Source organism: Podarcis vaucheri, assembly GCF_965113315.1.
Source record: "Podarcis vaucheri genome assembly, chromosome: 12".
In the NCBI taxonomy this organism is placed as follows: domain Eukaryota; kingdom Metazoa; phylum Chordata; class Lepidosauria; order Squamata; family Lacertidae; genus Podarcis; species Podarcis vaucheri.
This window is the reverse complement of record NC_138750.1, coordinates 49815025-49831141: the sequence shown is the minus strand read 5'-3', so window position 1 is coordinate 49831141 and position 16117 is coordinate 49815025. Positions and strand designations below refer to the sequence as shown.

Genomic DNA, 16117 nt, shown 5'->3' with positions numbered 1-16117 from the left:
TAAAAACATTGACCTAAGTTTGCACGTAATGCTAAGCTAAACCATGGTTTAGCGCAACAGTGGAGGCTTCTTTTAAATATAGAAGATCCCAGAATGGTTCAGATAACACCCCCCAAAATAATACGCAATAAAACAGAACTAGATCAAACAACCCCCCACAAAAACCAGTCTAATAATATGAACACATCCAAGCAGGTTAAATAATTCATGGGGGAATAGTAGAAGCTATGTATATGATGCTCTTTGCTGCACTGTTGCTAGAAGCCACTGTGCAGGTGTTGTGTCCACAATGTGTGAATGAGAAAAGGAGGTAGGCTGCACCAGGTGAGGTGCTTCCCTTCTTAGCTTCCCTCTCCACTTCTCTCAGTTGTCTGGCAGTGCAGTCAGCCTGCCTACTTACCCTCCATTGGAAGCAAGTGCCCACTCTTGCCCGCCGATTGTGCTCCTGCTCCCAGCTAAATTCTGCACTGCTCAGGCTGTGTCCAGTTCTGGGAGCAACATTTTAAGGAGGGCACTGCCCAGAGAAGGAAGAGCAGGATGGTGAGAGATCAGGAAACCCAAGTCCTATGAAATACTTTCCAGTTTAAAGCACTGGGTATGTTTCCTCCCGAAAGCTGACATCTTGAGTAGATATTGCTATTTATTTTGGAAATCCAAGCCTGCTTCCTATCCCTGCTTTGCAGCAGGTGTAGTTTGTTGGTGGGGAATATTAGAAGTATTAGTGTAACATAAACCAACCTTTTTAGACATCAGAGACTTCAATCGGCATCATGGGATCTTCATTTAGGCTTTTATCTTCCGCCAGGGGTACTGAACACCCTTAAAACTTTTCGCAAAATCATTAGTTTTAATGTGCATGGGTGCAAAAGTAGGGTCTGTAAGTACATCTTGCCATCAAACCCCAGCGTGCTATCCTTCACATCTCCTCTGCCGCAGCCCCTTCATCAGCACCCCGTTCATCCCTAACTCTGCTCCATATAAGTTCCCTTCCCCGTATGTCACTGAGGACCTCCCAAAGTCCTCTTGCTTGTCAAAGCAGCTGCCACTCCCTCCCGTTCTGTCAGTCACATCCTTGTCCAGGTCTTCTCCCTAATCCATTCCTCTCCCCCTTAGCTGCAAACAAGCAGACCTGCACATTTGACACACACACCACACTTCTTGAAGCCTGCTCTGTGGGTTTAAATTAACTCCAGGAGAGTCTCATGCTGTGCTGCTATGCAGGGGCAGCCATTGGTGGACCAGCCTTTGTATCTTGGGGGCATTGCTTCCTGACCCTGAATTATGGTTCAGCAACTCCTGTGAAAAGTGGTTGGGGAGCTGCAGGCCATGCTAGGAACCTTTTAAAAGGGTATGACAAAGTCCCTAGGCCTCTGGTCCAATACATATTTCTGTACTTTCCTTTCTGTCTCCTGTGGCTTCTTCTACCTTTGACCCGAACTCCCAGCATTTACTAAAATCAAGACACATAATTATGCGTTTAAGCACATAGCTCTTTCTTTGATACAAATAGTACCAAAAATTCTCTGCCCACAGGTTGGGGGTGGGTGGGGTGGTGAACTATTATTTCCTTTTTTCCTCTTCACTGTTTTTTAATGTAGCAATTGAAATTCAAAAAAGTTTTTCACCATTCCCCCCCAAAGGCATTTAATCAGAACAGGCAAGCAGAGGGATTCATCTCTAAACATTAGTTGCTTCCCTCCCCCCCACCTAGTTTTCCCTTGTGTTGTCAATTTTTCCTTTTTGTTTTGTTTCTTGGGAAGGATGTTTCATTAACATGCAAAAGGAACTGGGCTGTGCTTCCAGGTTAATTGTTATTTCCAGTGTACTGTTAAAACCAGCTGATTTATCTCTTTATTTTGCCATTTCAAATGGCTCTTAGCTTTAGATCTTTACACAGCTCTTTCCTTCTCCCGCACCTTACCCATTTTTGGCCAGCTGAATTTAAGAAACAGACTTGTATGGCATATATAAAACATAGACGGAAGAAAAGCTAAGTGCTCCTCAGATTATACCGACCTGTTTATCAGGAGAGATGAAAGGAAAATCTGAGAGTTTGCTGCATTATGACCTCCTAAAATGCTTACACTGGGCCAAATTCTGCTCTGGCGCGCACAGTACAGTGTCCTGATTTGACACAGGACAAATTTGGTCCCATTATTTTTTAGGAGAGAACATCCTAGAGCTTATGCATCCATAAAATGTGCTACAGTTAAATGTATTAATGGCTTTTATGTTGTGCATTTGTGAGCCGGATAATAAACAATTGTACTTCTCTTCTTGTCTCATATCTGCTCTTGCTCTCCTTAGATTGTATCTAGTTTCAAAACTACGACGTCTAGAGCCATTTGCCAGCTGGTGAAAGAGTATATTGGTCATCGGGATGGGATTTGGGATGTCAGTGTCACGAAAACTCAGCCATTGGTGCTGGGGACAGCATCTGCCGGTAATACTCTTTATTTTTTGTCTCCATTGCTATTTATGAGGGTGTACTATCTTAAAGGGCGCACTAAACCAAACATGGCCAACTAATGACTCATGGGTGGCCTCAGGTCCTGCCCCATATTTAGACCCTTAGCCCTGCCTATATCAGATGCAAACCAGCATGTTTGTGATTCAGAGGGTTACCTATTGGATTCTTCAGTCAGTGGGGCCAGATCTTCTCCAACCAAACTGTACACATGTGGAGAAACTCTCACCACCACCCTAGCTTTGGTGTCCCCCCCCCCCCAAGACTGAAAGAGACCGCTCTCATTACTCTAAACCAGTGTTTCCCAAACTTGGGCCTCCAGCTGTTTTTGGACTACAATTCCCAGCATCCCTGACCACTGGTCCTGCTATCTAGGAATGATGGGAGTTGTAGTCCAAAAACAGCTGGAGACCCAAGTTTGGGAAACACTGTTCCAAATCAGGGCATGCTTTCAGACTAGCATTTGACTTTTGTGTTAATCAAATCCTATATATGGCCCCATTATGGTTTTGATCTGTTTTTTTTGTTGCATTTATACTTTTTTGTTTTGCTATTCATCTCTCTTAAGTGTGGTTTTACTGAGAACATTTACACAAAAAGTAAAGGTAGCTGCTTTGCCCCATTTTAAAAATCTGTATTTATTTTACATTCTGACATCCCACCTTTCTTCCATCATGCAACCCAGGGTAGCAAGCAGCGTCATTCCCAGGAGGTCTCCCATCCAGGCACTAACCAGACTCAGACCTGCTTAGCTTCAGCAAGGTGGTGGCCTCAAGTGACTTCAAGTCATACCCTGGGACAGTATCTTTATTAGGCTAAGCAAAATATCACAAAAATAGTGTAACTCAGGTTTTAAGTGGGAACAGTAGGAAGTGGTAGTGGACATCTAAATGCAGATGCTATGCAGGTGTCAGGTTCCTCTTGTTACATTCTCTTCTTTATTTCTTCCAGCTCCTTTTCTTTGCCTACCCACTATTGACCCCAAACCAAACTTTAGAAATATGACCTAATTTCTGTTATCCGTTTTAAGACTTATCTGTGCTTCCATTGCTGAAAGTTTATCCTGCTAAGGACACTTCTTGTATTGGGACTAGTGATAATCCCATAGAATTTGAAATATGCTGGCAGCTATTTGAGCCAGGGGCCGTAAACGTGCATATAAGGGCAATATAACTTTTTATCTTTGAAAGAGAGGATAAATGAGGAATTTGAGATACGCTAGCACCACCTGCTGGACATCAAAGAGAGCAGGAGGGTATGATTCAGAGAAATTGGAGACCTGCACTTGGTCAAGAAAGTACAGCTAACTTCCTCGCCAACACCTCCGAATTCACTAAGGCTGCTTCAGACATGCATGCTCATCACTTGATGACTGCAGAATTGGGTGGTGGTTCAGGCCTTTGTTTTTTCTCTCCCCCCCCCCCCAGCCCCCATGAGCAGGGAGGGAAACGTCCCCTTCCTCTTCCACATGCCCCCTTTACCATACTTGCAGTCTTCTAGTGTCCCAGACATTGGGGAATGAATGTGTGCAGCAGAGATCCTGCTGTACTTAAGGCTTTCTGTGTAATTGGAAACCCCGAGTACGGCTTTTCATGTGTGAATAAGCCATCATAGGTAGAACAGCACAGGGAAGTTAGGACACTTCAAAATCAGTGTTTTTCTGTGCAGCCAGTAGGCATTCTGCTGTGAGTATTGAGGCAAGGAGAAATCAAATAATGGGCATGCGTGTGTGAACGAGCCTGAACTACAAACTGCCTCCATTCAATGTAGAGGTTTTCTTCCTACTGAGAGCCACAGGAACAGGACTCCCCTGAAATGCATTTTCTTTGACTTATAACTGTATGTACAACTTCCAACTCCCTTTGTTGTCAAGCTCAACATACAGGGGCATACTTTGCTAGCACGTGTCTCACCGGTAGCCGTATGCTTTGTTACCTGTCACTATAATTCTGCAGAGCCTCCGTTGCCTAAATTAAAGCATTTTTCTTTCATTTTCCTTCCTTTTTAATTCTGACAGATCACACTGCTTTGCTTTGGAGCATAGAAACAGGGAAGTGCCTTGTGAAATATGGTGGGCATGCTGGATCAGGTGAGATGAAATCCCTGCTGTTAAACAGGAATGTCAGAAAAATAACTTTATGTATAATTTCTTCCTGCAATGGCATGTATAGATGTATGGTTTTAGTATGCAAAAGCCACTGGGTTGAATCCAATTGTTCCCTTCTGCGAACTGAAGGAGTTCTTCAATTTGCAGAAAAGTGTTTTGTATGGCAGAGGCTTCCACTAATTTCTGCCAATTTCCCCTTTCCCCATTGCATTCCTTTGTGCCACCTTTCACCATATTCTGTAGGCTTTCTCAAACCCACCCCCCAGGAGATATTTTTGGGGAGAAGGGGAGAAGGATGAGGAACATTTCCTCCTCTTTCATTGGTGAAGGTGTCCCTTTGATGAATGTAAGTGCACCGTGGGATTCAACCTAGTTTCTTAAGATGGTTTGAATCAAAGAGAAGCATATTAGTAGTCAAAGGAAAAACGTGAAACACAGTGGTTATAATTTGAACATTTCCATAAAATGCAATGGAGCAAGCAAGAAATAACAATATAAATGTTTGGTTGCTAAATGTGCTTTCAGATTTCAAACTTGATAGTTCTTGTGTAACTCTATTGAAATTCTCACAATCATATTTATTTTACCCATTACACAGACTGAGATGATAGAATTCTGAACAGAACCACTTCAGAATGCAAGTGGGAGACATCAGGTTTCTGAATGCTCCATGTAAAAAAGTCACTGCTTATAGTGAGCTAGTGCACTCAGTCTGTTTCCATTAATGTGCTAGCTAAATTGGATATGGGGAGTTCTTTTTCTGTTGTTGCATTTTTTTGCATGAGGGATCATTTCCCCTCTCCTTCCCTTGCAGTGTTGAAGCAGAAAAATCTGGAATTGTGCTAACTCAGTTTGCATAGTTTGTAGAATACCTCTTACTGGATCTGACATGCACCATTCTTCTTGCTGGAAATCTTTTCTCTGGAATTTTCTACAAGAACATTCCCCACCATTAGTCCTCTTGCTTCTGGGATATCACTAGAATCACCAGAGTTCTATCTTTAAGTTATTCCTCACCCCACAATGACACTAGACACTGATCAAACTGCAAGCATGTATTTTAACTCCTAGGTTCTGAAATGACTACAGTACATCCCAGCCCTCCCACAAACCACTGAACAGATCTTAAATCACAGTGGAGGTCCAGATGTGCCCCCTGCCCCTAAGTTTAGCTACATGTACAGTGTGGCCGTCCTGTGGATTGGTTGGTCATAATAATTGTGGTGTTGTTTTTCTTAAAAACAGTAAATTCCATAAAGTTTCATCCGACGGAACAAGTGGCTCTTACAGGTATGTAATTATCTTGGGCTCACAGAATAATATTCACAATACCCTTAGGAATGAATAGTCGTTTACCACTTGCTTCATGTGTGTGTTTGCTGATTACCTCTGTCAGGTTAGTACTGTATAGGAAGCTGCCTAATACCAAGTCGGACTATTCACATCCTAAGAGCAGCCCTGTTGGATAACACTAAAGGCCTATTTAACCCAGTAGCTTGTTCCCAGAGTGCCGGGAAGCCCACAAGTGGGGCATGAGGACAATAGCCCTTTCCAGTGCTTGTGATTTTGTAGGTAGCATATAGCTATCATGACTATTAGCTATTGATGGCCTGGTCCTCCATGAATTTGTCTAATTCCCTTTAAAGCCATCTAACTTGGTGGCTGTCACCATGTCTCATTGCAGCGAATCCCACAGTTTAGCTTTGTGCCATGTGAAGATGTATTGTCTTTACCGAATCCCCCCTCCATTCCGCTTCATCAGTTCACCTAACTCATTGTTGTCTACTCTGCATGGAATATCGTTGGCTCTCTGGGTTACAAACAGAAATTTTTCCCCATCCTGCTTGGAGATGTCTGAGATTGTACCTGGGAATAAAAATGTGTGCTCTACTTCTGAGCATCTTCTCCAGAGCTTCTGTTGTCCTGACTCACTCACCTTAAAAAGGTTTTATTTCTCTTTTCTTTGGCCATGCTCTATTTAAATAAGCCTGTGTATGAGAGATGGGGTGCTTGCAGTTTTATCTGTTGACTTAAAGGTAATTAACTTTGGGGTCAAAAAGGAAAATTCTGTAATCTGTGTGTATTATAGGCATTTACAGGTCATCCCGTACCCTACCTCCTAGGGAGTGATGCAATTATTTCTTGACCACATAGACGACATAAAATTGTTTACAATGCCATTAAGGAGGGAGGGAAGGGATGTTGGAAGCTTTCCTGAACTTGCACACACATTAAAACTTGCATTGGGATGCAGCAGCAAGAAAGACTGATACTGAGGAGGGGGTGAATGTTTATTTGTTTGTTTATATAAAACTTGTATAGCCTCTTAACTGTAAATAAAACTTCCAAGTGGTTTACCAAAAAATCCTCTCAATAAGTGCAAATTATTTATATGTATGACTAGATGTTAAAATGTGTGTGTGTGTGTGTGTGTGTGTGTGTAAATTGAACATGCTGGCTTCATTCTCTTTGCTTAATTGAACATTGTATAGTCCCCAAATAATGAAACATTTAATTTAGGCTGAATGTTAACTAAGTGGTCAGCAGCAGTATTTGTTCAAAAGTAAGTATTATTTATGCATAAGTAACTTAGGCATTTGAGCCAAAATGGTAAAAATGCAATGACCTTAACACTGATCCTCTTTGGTTTGAAGCAGTGAGAACAAGTTCAAACTTTCCTTCTCCCACCTCTTACCTGGGTTCCTCAAACACCATTTGACCTTGATGTGCAAACCAGCAAATTATAGTTTGAGCAAGCCAGTTTTGTAAACTAGGATCAAACCATTGTTTAAAACTTCAGTTTGGAGAGATTGCTTAAAACTGTTTGCCTGTTCATACATTAGGGTAAACCATGGTTTGAGGAAACCAAGAGGTTTTGCATCAAGGACTGCAGAAAAGGAAAGGAGACTGGTGGGACAGGAAGCACTCTAACTCACAACTTGTTCCAAATCCTCTGTACCATAGTTTAGAGCAGCGGTTCTCAACCTTTGGGTCCCCAGATGTTGTTGGACTACAACTCCCATCATCCCTGAGCTCTGGCCTTGCTAGCTAGGGGTGATGGGAGTTGTAGTTCAATAACATCTGGGGACCCACAGGTTGAGAAAGGCTAGTTTAGAGTATCGGGAGTGTGACATCTGAATTATCTACTATATTTCCATATTCTTTCAACTTTCTCTGCAGCTTCAGGAGATCAGACAGCTCATATCTGGAGGTACATGGTGCAGTTGCCCACACCTCAGCCTACCGCAGACTGTAATGTAAGTGATTTAACTCCAATTTGATGCTGGATATTGAAGAAAAGTTTTATGCTGCATTTTAAAACTTTGCAATAGTATATTAATCTATTTGAGAATATGCACCTTTTAAAACAATTTGTGATTATTTTTTCCCCACTTAGCATTTTGCTGATTACATTTTCCACTGCTGTTACATGTTTTTGGTGCACCATCGTCTAGGTGGACTGTGTCATAAAGTCCTTTGGCCTCACCCTGCAGCTCTGCTCAGGTGGCTGTTAATGATAGCTTCAGTGGAAGCTAGTTGGCATGTTATCTCTGCCACTAGAAACTCGGCGTTAACCCTACTAACAGGCACTGTTGATAATGCTCCCTTAGCATTCACAGCCACTCTGTAGTTCATCCACCATCTATGTTGCTTGCAGTCAGTTTCTCATGCAGCAGAGGTGGACATGCCCATCACTATACTACTGCAGGGCATGACTGTATGAAAACAATGTTTAATCAAGATTTGCATAAGATCTTCAAGGAAAATATGTTGACAACACCAAGAGGGCCACAGCTTCCTCATACCTACTTCAGAAGACATTTTAAAAAACCCTACTGCTGTTGTGCAAATTTATCTCAAAAGGCCCCAAACAAATTGACAATCTGAAAAGAGAGAATATTTTCATTTATTTACGTGGGAGTAAATATCACTCGAGGGACGTGGGTGGCGCTGTGGGTTAAACCACAGAGCCTAGGACTTGCAGATCAGAAGGTGGGCAGTTCGAATCCCCGCGACGGGGTGAACTCCTGTTGCTTGGTCCCTGTCAACCTAGCAGTTCGAAAGCACATCAAAGTGCAAGTAGATAAATAGGTACCGCTCCGGCGGGAAGGTAAACGGTGTTTCCATGTGCTGCTCTGGTTCGCCAGAAGCAGCTTAGTCATGCTGGCCACATGACCTGGAAGCTGTATGCTGGCTCCCTCGGCCAATAAACCGAGATGAGCGCCGCAACCCCAGAATCGGTCACGACTGGACCTAATGCTCAGGGGTCCCTTTACCTTTAAATATCACTCATCATTGAACTTTACTTCCTATATCCCATGTCTTCTTTAAGTATCTCCTCCTCTTTTGTTGTTGAGACTATGCTAATAGGGACACTCTCAACAGCTCAGCTATCCTTTGCCTCATGGAATCTGACTCACTAGCTCTCTCCCAGATTACCTGCTTTGGGCATTATATTGCACAGTGGGAATCCCGATAGCAGAAACCCTTGTGTTTGTGATAGATTAATCCCGCATTACGGATCATGGAAGCCACTTTCAACTTGAGCAGTTTTAATACATGTTAAATATTTTCAAAATTAACAGCAAATGTCTGGAGAAGATGAAGTTGAGTTCTCTGATAAAGATGAACCTGAAGGAGATGGAGATGGTTCTAGTGATTGTCCCACCATCCGGGCTCCTTTAACTTTCCTAAAAAGCCACCAAGGTGTAGTCATAGCAGCTGATTGGCTAGTTGGAGGGAAGCAAGCTGTGACAGCTTCATGGGATAGAACAGCAAACCTGTATGATGTGGAGACATCTGAACTGGTGCACTCTCTGACAGGTACCTCTTTGTGTAGAAGTTTCATTTTTGTCCTTTTGTTTCAGAGGCTGATTGTGGGTTCTAGGCTGCCACTGTTAATGTGGCACTTAGAAATTCAAACTTCCGGGCAAGGAAGAGTAACCCCCATTGTTTATTATGAATGTGAGATTCCTCTGTATTCTGTGTCGCCCCGTTTCTTCTTTGAACTTCCATGTTCCTCTTCTCCCAAAGGGTCAGTGTGCAATCTGAAAACAGACTCCCAAGGGGGTGTAGAATATATTTCTAGCAGTTTAACTGTTTACAAAGGGGTTGCTTTTCTGTTGTGATCAGACAGCTTAGTTGCCTTTAATAACAGATATGTGAAGCAGAAGTGGCCAGATTGTTGCTTTATTCATACAAAATGTATATCAGTTAAAAATTTTAAATGAGATCTTTGTCACAAAACATGGACCAAGATGGCCATTCTGCTTATGTAGCTTTCTCCTATAGCTATTTTCCACCTGCTATACTAGCCACAGAAGCTTAATATATCATGGATTATCATCAGATGTGCAACCAAAGCCTTCAATTAACTAGACATAAGAAATGAAACGTGTAATGTGGTTATGATTATTGGGCCAGTTTCTGCCCAATGAAGAGTTTTGTGGAATTTGGTTCAGTTTTAATTAAGAGGTTCTTTCCTACATATGGTCATATTACCAAGTTACCTAGTCGGGGGTTTTTCACCACTTTCACCCTATAGAGCAATGACATCTAGATTGCTTTTCCTAAACTATTTTGTGTCTGTAGGCACTTGGCATGGTATAACTTGTGTGCAGCTGCTCTGTCGCCAGTGGCAAGCTATAATGTGGCAGTAGTGTGTTAATTAGTAGGAGATTAAACTGCAGTGTGTACCTAAAGTAGAGGGATGAACTAGATGATTTGCGGCTCCTTGCAGCCCTGTGATTTTGCAGCTCTAAGCATAGGCCTTAAATTTTATATTCAGTCAATGTAAACAGCTGCTGCAAATCAGCTTTGACGACAATTTGTCTAAGCCACAAATAAGTCAACAAGCAAAGAGCAGACTAACTTGTCTGACATTTCTGGTCACAGCTTTTCAACAAGTCAGGCACTACTTTAGATGCAGAATTTTCTAGTGTATATGCCTCAAACATGAACCCTGAACTTTTGAAAAAGGCACACCAAGATAGTTTAGCGGCTTGTTGGCCAGGTGGTATTTCCCCATTCAGAGTACCTTCCTGGCCCTTCTTATCTCTGCATGGTTAATCAAGGAGTCAGGCTGTCTGTTTTTGTTTTGGTGCTTAGCAGATCTTTGTAGAGTAAACTGTATTCAGTATTGCCGAGGAATGGTAAAATCTTGGATCTATACGCTCTTAAATGCATTCCTTTAGATGAAACGAAGAGTCTACCGTATTTTTTGCACCATAACACTCACTTTTTTCCTCCTAAAAAGTAAGGGGAAATGTCTGTGCGTGTTATGGAGGGAATGCCTACGGGTGGCATGCCTACGGATTTTCCTCCTCTAAAAACTACGTGCGTGTTATGGTTGAGTGCGTGTTATAGAGTGAAAAATACGGTAATCTATGTTAGCGATGATGGCCCAGGAATCTGGAGTAGGTAGTAAAATTCTAACCCACCTTTTTGCCACCAAAGCATAAGAATTGTGTCTGATGTTTTTCCTCCTCAGTGTTTGTGGAATTGAAAGGTCATGCATTCTCAATGCCTTAATATTTTCATCTGTGGTTGTAGGACATGACCAAGAACTTACACATTGTTGCACGCATCCCACCCAACGTCTTGTGGTGACCTCCTCACGAGACACGACTTTCCGTCTGTGGGATTTCAGAGACCCTTCTATCCATTCTGTGAATGTCTTTCAGGGCCATACAGAGTAAGTGACAGCAGTTTCTTAAAGTTTTTAAGCGGGAGGCTGGTTGCGCTGGGCTACTTGTACAAGATACTTTTTCTTTTTTATAATTATATTTATTATTTTTCCAAATTATTTCAAATCGAACCGAATTACTTTAATGCAGTTTCTTAAAATCAGGTTTCCCTCTCCTGTTGCAAACATATGTCCATCATTTCTTCCCATAGCTGCATCATTTCTTATTCAGTATCCAGTTGTCATCCTTCACTTGCCATTAAGCCATTCTTCCAGCTTTTTCTTCCAGCTTTTTCCTCCTTACAAACAGCACCTGTGTTACGTCTTATAAATATAAAATCCAGTTCATGTGTGTAGTCCTTCATATATATATTTGTTCCAGACCTGGTGTGCTGAGAGAGCTACTATCTTCCATTGTTCAGTTCTTTGCAGTGTTTATCTGGATGAACTTGTACCAAATACTTTCAGACCTCTTCAGGTTTTAACAGTAATCATTTTGAGATGTTCTCTTATCAAAACTCTTTTCTCCCACCCCAATTAAAACTTCGTTAGTGCCAAGGAGAATTAAGATAAGATACCCATCTTCTTATTGCAGAGAATGAGACTTCAAGAGGCTGCATTAAAAAATTGTAGCTATGCTGCATTATGGAAAAGGATAGCACCATTAGACAATGGGCTGGTTTTCCAACAGCAGCCCCCATTGCACCTTGAAGGCTGCTGGAAAAGTCCTGCCACCCCAGGACAGGTGTGAGGAACCTGCGGCCATCCCCATTGGGGGATGTTGGAGCAGCCCTGTTCTTCTAGCGCAGAACTTGGGAATCTATGGCTCTTCAGATGTTGTTGGACTGTGAATCTTAATAGTTTCAGCCAGCATGGCCTGTGGTCATGGACGATGGCAGTTGCAGATGAACAACATCTGGAGGTCCATAGGTTTTCCATTCCTGTCCTAGGGCCTATCCAGTGTTTTAGCAGGAGGATTTAACAGAAGGTTTAGTAGAGACTAGGGATGCTCATATGTAGTTGATCTTGTTTCAAGTATTTATATTCTGCTTTTCATTTCAAAAGATTGCACAGCAGTTTACAAAACAAAATACAGTATATAAAACATCAAAATAGGATTCTGCTCAATATACCCCCCCTCACTCAATCCTAGATTTGTGCGGAAGTAGGGATTTCTGGACTCCTTTAAAGGTCAAATGGTGTTTTCCTAGGTCAGCTGCCATAATCTGCTGATGAGTGCTTATCTTGGATTTTGGCAGTCCCTCAGATAGAGGCAACGGGGACAGATCTACATGAGTCTTACTCAATTTCCAAGGGATAGTGTGGCAATCTTAATGTTGCAGTGTGTGCTGCGACTTAGGTTCAGGTTACCATGTAGCAAGCAGTCATAAGCATATTAAAAACATTTTTTTGAAGATCATAATGATCCTCCCCAGATATAAAAAAGAGGAAAGTGTTGGAACTGCTCAAATTTCAGCTGGAAGATACTATCAAAACAAAGAGCACATGACATGCAAAAGCCCTGCAATAATTATTCACAGTAGTAGCAACAAAGGATTGAGGTTAAATGTCAAGTGAGTTGCCAGGGCTCACTTACAATGGGGCGGTTGGCAGGAAGACTAGAAGTAAAGGCAGTAGAATCACATGTCCTGCAGTGTTCTTCAAAGTCCATAAAGGAGGTAACATTCAGAAGCATAAACCTTAGAAGTGTGGGATCCACCCATTGACTCTCAGCATGCCACAGGTCAGCACAAGTAATTGACTAATCTTATGTCCTGCTTTTCCTTTAGAGAGTTCAGATGAGCTTGCCTGGGTCTCCCACTGGTCTTCTATACAGGCACTGTACAAGTTGTAGCAAGAATATTACTTTGTGCAGGCAGCATTAAAGAACTGGTGCTGAAAGATCTACAGTAATTACCTTTTTGATTTTAGGCTCAGTTCAAAGGGCTGTTTTTGACCCTACACAGCTTAGTTTCCATTTGGAGAGTATGCGGAAGACAGCCCTGGGCCGTTTCACCCTTTAACTAGTTCTCTTTTTCTCTCCCATAAAAACCACACTCTCTTTTAAAGTGTGCTTGCAGTTGCAGATTAAATATACAGTGCAGGTGGATGTTTCTTAAGTTGCTCTGACTGTTAAGACTGTTCTCCTAAGTGCCATAACTGTACCAACTGCCATAACTGCCACAGATTGTCCAGATAAATTCTCTCTGCAATCTGAACTGTGGTGCCTGGCCATGCAGGACCCTTCTTGGTGGTGGTGCCCAACATATATTTCTAGGAAGTTTCACCAACTCCCCTGTCTTAATGACCTTCAAGTGACAGGTGGACACTTTGTTTCAACAAGCTTTTAGCTGAATTGGGTTATGCGCTAGAGTCCCATATTCCTGTTAATTGTTTTTATTTTGTACGTAATATATAATTGTATGTTCCTGTAAACTGTCAGCCTTGCTGTAGTATGGCATTTAAGCTTACTGAATAATAATAAATAGTTTAAGGAATGAGAGGTGTCAACATTTCTAGGCATCTGCTTTAGATGAAAAGCTAGGTTTTCCCCCCCAAACTGTAGTTTTTAGTGCTGCTTAAATTAAAAAGCTGCTTTGTTAGCACTGTAATTAGCTCTGTAATTACCTTTCGGACAAATTGAATTCCATAATGGCAACTTTTGACACCAAGAAATAGAGGTGAACGCATTAAAAACAACCCCTTTCTCTCATAATTTTCTGTCTATTACCAGTCTATTAGCATCCCACAAATGTGCTAGAGTTTCCTAGCAGGTCTACCCATAAGTAAGGAACACTGCAGATCTCCATATACATAATTTCTTTTTCTTTTTAGTTAGCCACATCATCTAGCCAATGTGGATTTTTGCTTGTAGTGAGGGAGGCATCCACTGATCAGTGCTGAATATCCAACCCACAAGTTATTTGTACAGTGGTTATCTGTAAAGTGGAGTTTGGGATAGTCAAAACATAGCATTGGCCCTTATTTGGAAGGTCTGTCTGGGGTCAGTTTACTGTTTGACACTTTGGCAAGGGTCACCATGAGTACTGGGAAGGAGGATAATATCCTTGGTGTCAGTGAAATGTCCCTTGTGTTCTGAGGTAGCTGGGGATCGTGGGCATCAAACCATTATTTAGGACACTATAGACAATGTTGTTGATTGAGACCAGCATATGGTCCCGGAAGACTCCTTAACAGAACCTTAAGAACCTACAGAGAGTTGTCCTCTTTGCCTTGATTCTTCAGACCCAGTCTACCTTTGGTGAAGTTCTGGGGAGCATGGACTTGATCTTTAATCAGAAGACCATTGAAGACCTAGCCTCTTCACCTGAAAGAACCAACAGTGGTTAGGGCATTTTCCTGAACTTGTGACAAGGATTCTAATGCTCCGTTTAATTGTAAACATGGTTTTCCAGTTTTTGTGGCTTCTAAGGGGAATTCCTGTAAACATAATCGAGAATACTCAATAAAAAAGGTCTTAGTATGTTAACAGGTTGGTAGGATTCCTGCATTGCAGGGGGTTGGACTTGATGACCCTCAGTGTCCCTTCCAACTCTACAATTCTATAATTTTGTGAATACTTCCATTAGTAGAAATGAAGTTTTATGCTAACAAGTGTCTTTGTGCCTAACTTTCAAATTTATCAAAGCTCTCCACCTCTCTTACAACAGCCTACTTGCGTTGCCTACTTTGGCTTTGTGTGCTGTGAAGACTATTAATGTCAGTGCTTTAAACTTTCTGTCTAGGATATTTTATCTACATGGCTTGGGAGAGGGACTGTGAGAGTAATGAGTTGTGCGCTGTGTGTACTGTCTTCAGAAACCACCCAGGTTAACTCTTTAAGGTTCTCTAGAAGTGGCAAGCTAAAAATGAGATTTAGCATGTGAAGGTGGAAAATAACATTTGTACCAAAGACTCAAAAGTTGGTTTCCTTAGAAGCTACAAGTGATTACAGGCAAGTGATTATGTCGGTGCCCCAAAAGTGTTCTCTCCCCCCTGCCCCGATCAGATGAAATTTCTACTTGAAAAGCACAGCTTGTCGCATTTTTTGAGCTAGTAACGTCAAAATTCCCTCCAGTGATTCCAGTAAAGTGGAAGCTACCGATGAAACAATTTGTATTGTATGCATGATCAAGATACTAGATGTATACAGGACAAACACTTTTTATGGATTGGCAGCCTAGCGATATTTGGTATCGCCCGAAGGAATAGTTTGACAGTAACTTTAGTGATCATTTATCTCCAGACAACATTCTTCCATTTTGTTCATGGCTGTCTGCTTCTTTATCTGTAGCCCACTATATCAACGAATTAGAAATTTGCCTTTAAACAGGGAGTAGTCATGTTAGTCTACAAGCGAAAAGTCCTACACATCATCCTCATGATTCAGATGTACATCCTCATGTATATCTATCTCTTCATCTGTTATCACTTGATTTTGTACAGCTCAGTGTGTACGTAGGCACTCTGAAAAACTTTTGTAACAAGATTTAGCTCTTGGGGTCAGGAAGACCTTCGGTGGAAATAAACACTAGATTGCCTAGTTGAGTTATTTCCTCCCATGATGGCTGGAACATGTACACTTGAGGCTTGCTCTCATCCCAGGCAGAATCCAGGGTCAAGTAACAACTGAGCTGGCTTATGTTTACGTGCTACGTGGTAGTTGATTCACACCCAAAGATGCTATATAGAAGACAGGTTCATAAGTTGTCTTTGAGCCTCTCCAGGGTGCAATAATACAGCACATTCAATAGGTCTCTATTTTCAAACTGAATTTATGAAATTAGTTGTAACTCTTTTAAAAGTTTTTATAATGAAAGAACATCCTTTTAATTAAAGATGCATCTCTTGATTCTAA

At 41.7% G+C, this 16117-nt stretch overlaps 1 protein-coding gene across 2 annotated transcripts in view; it reads left to right on the top strand.

The window, feature by feature from the left end:
• WDR37 (WD repeat domain 37) overlaps positions 1-16117 on the top strand; it is a 40276-nt gene that overhangs the window by 11199 nt on the left and 12960 nt on the right. For both annotated transcript variants that reach the window (XM_082192474.1, XM_082192475.1), the window contains 6 exons: positions 2308-2443; positions 4485-4556; positions 5820-5864; positions 7755-7831; positions 9161-9398; positions 11127-11268. In XM_082192474.1, the coding sequence (XP_082048600.1) occupies positions 2308-2443; positions 4485-4556; positions 5820-5864; positions 7755-7831; positions 9161-9398; positions 11127-11268 (710 nt within the window). The remainder of the gene's footprint in view (positions 1-2307; positions 2444-4484; positions 4557-5819; positions 5865-7754; positions 7832-9160; positions 9399-11126; positions 11269-16117) is intronic.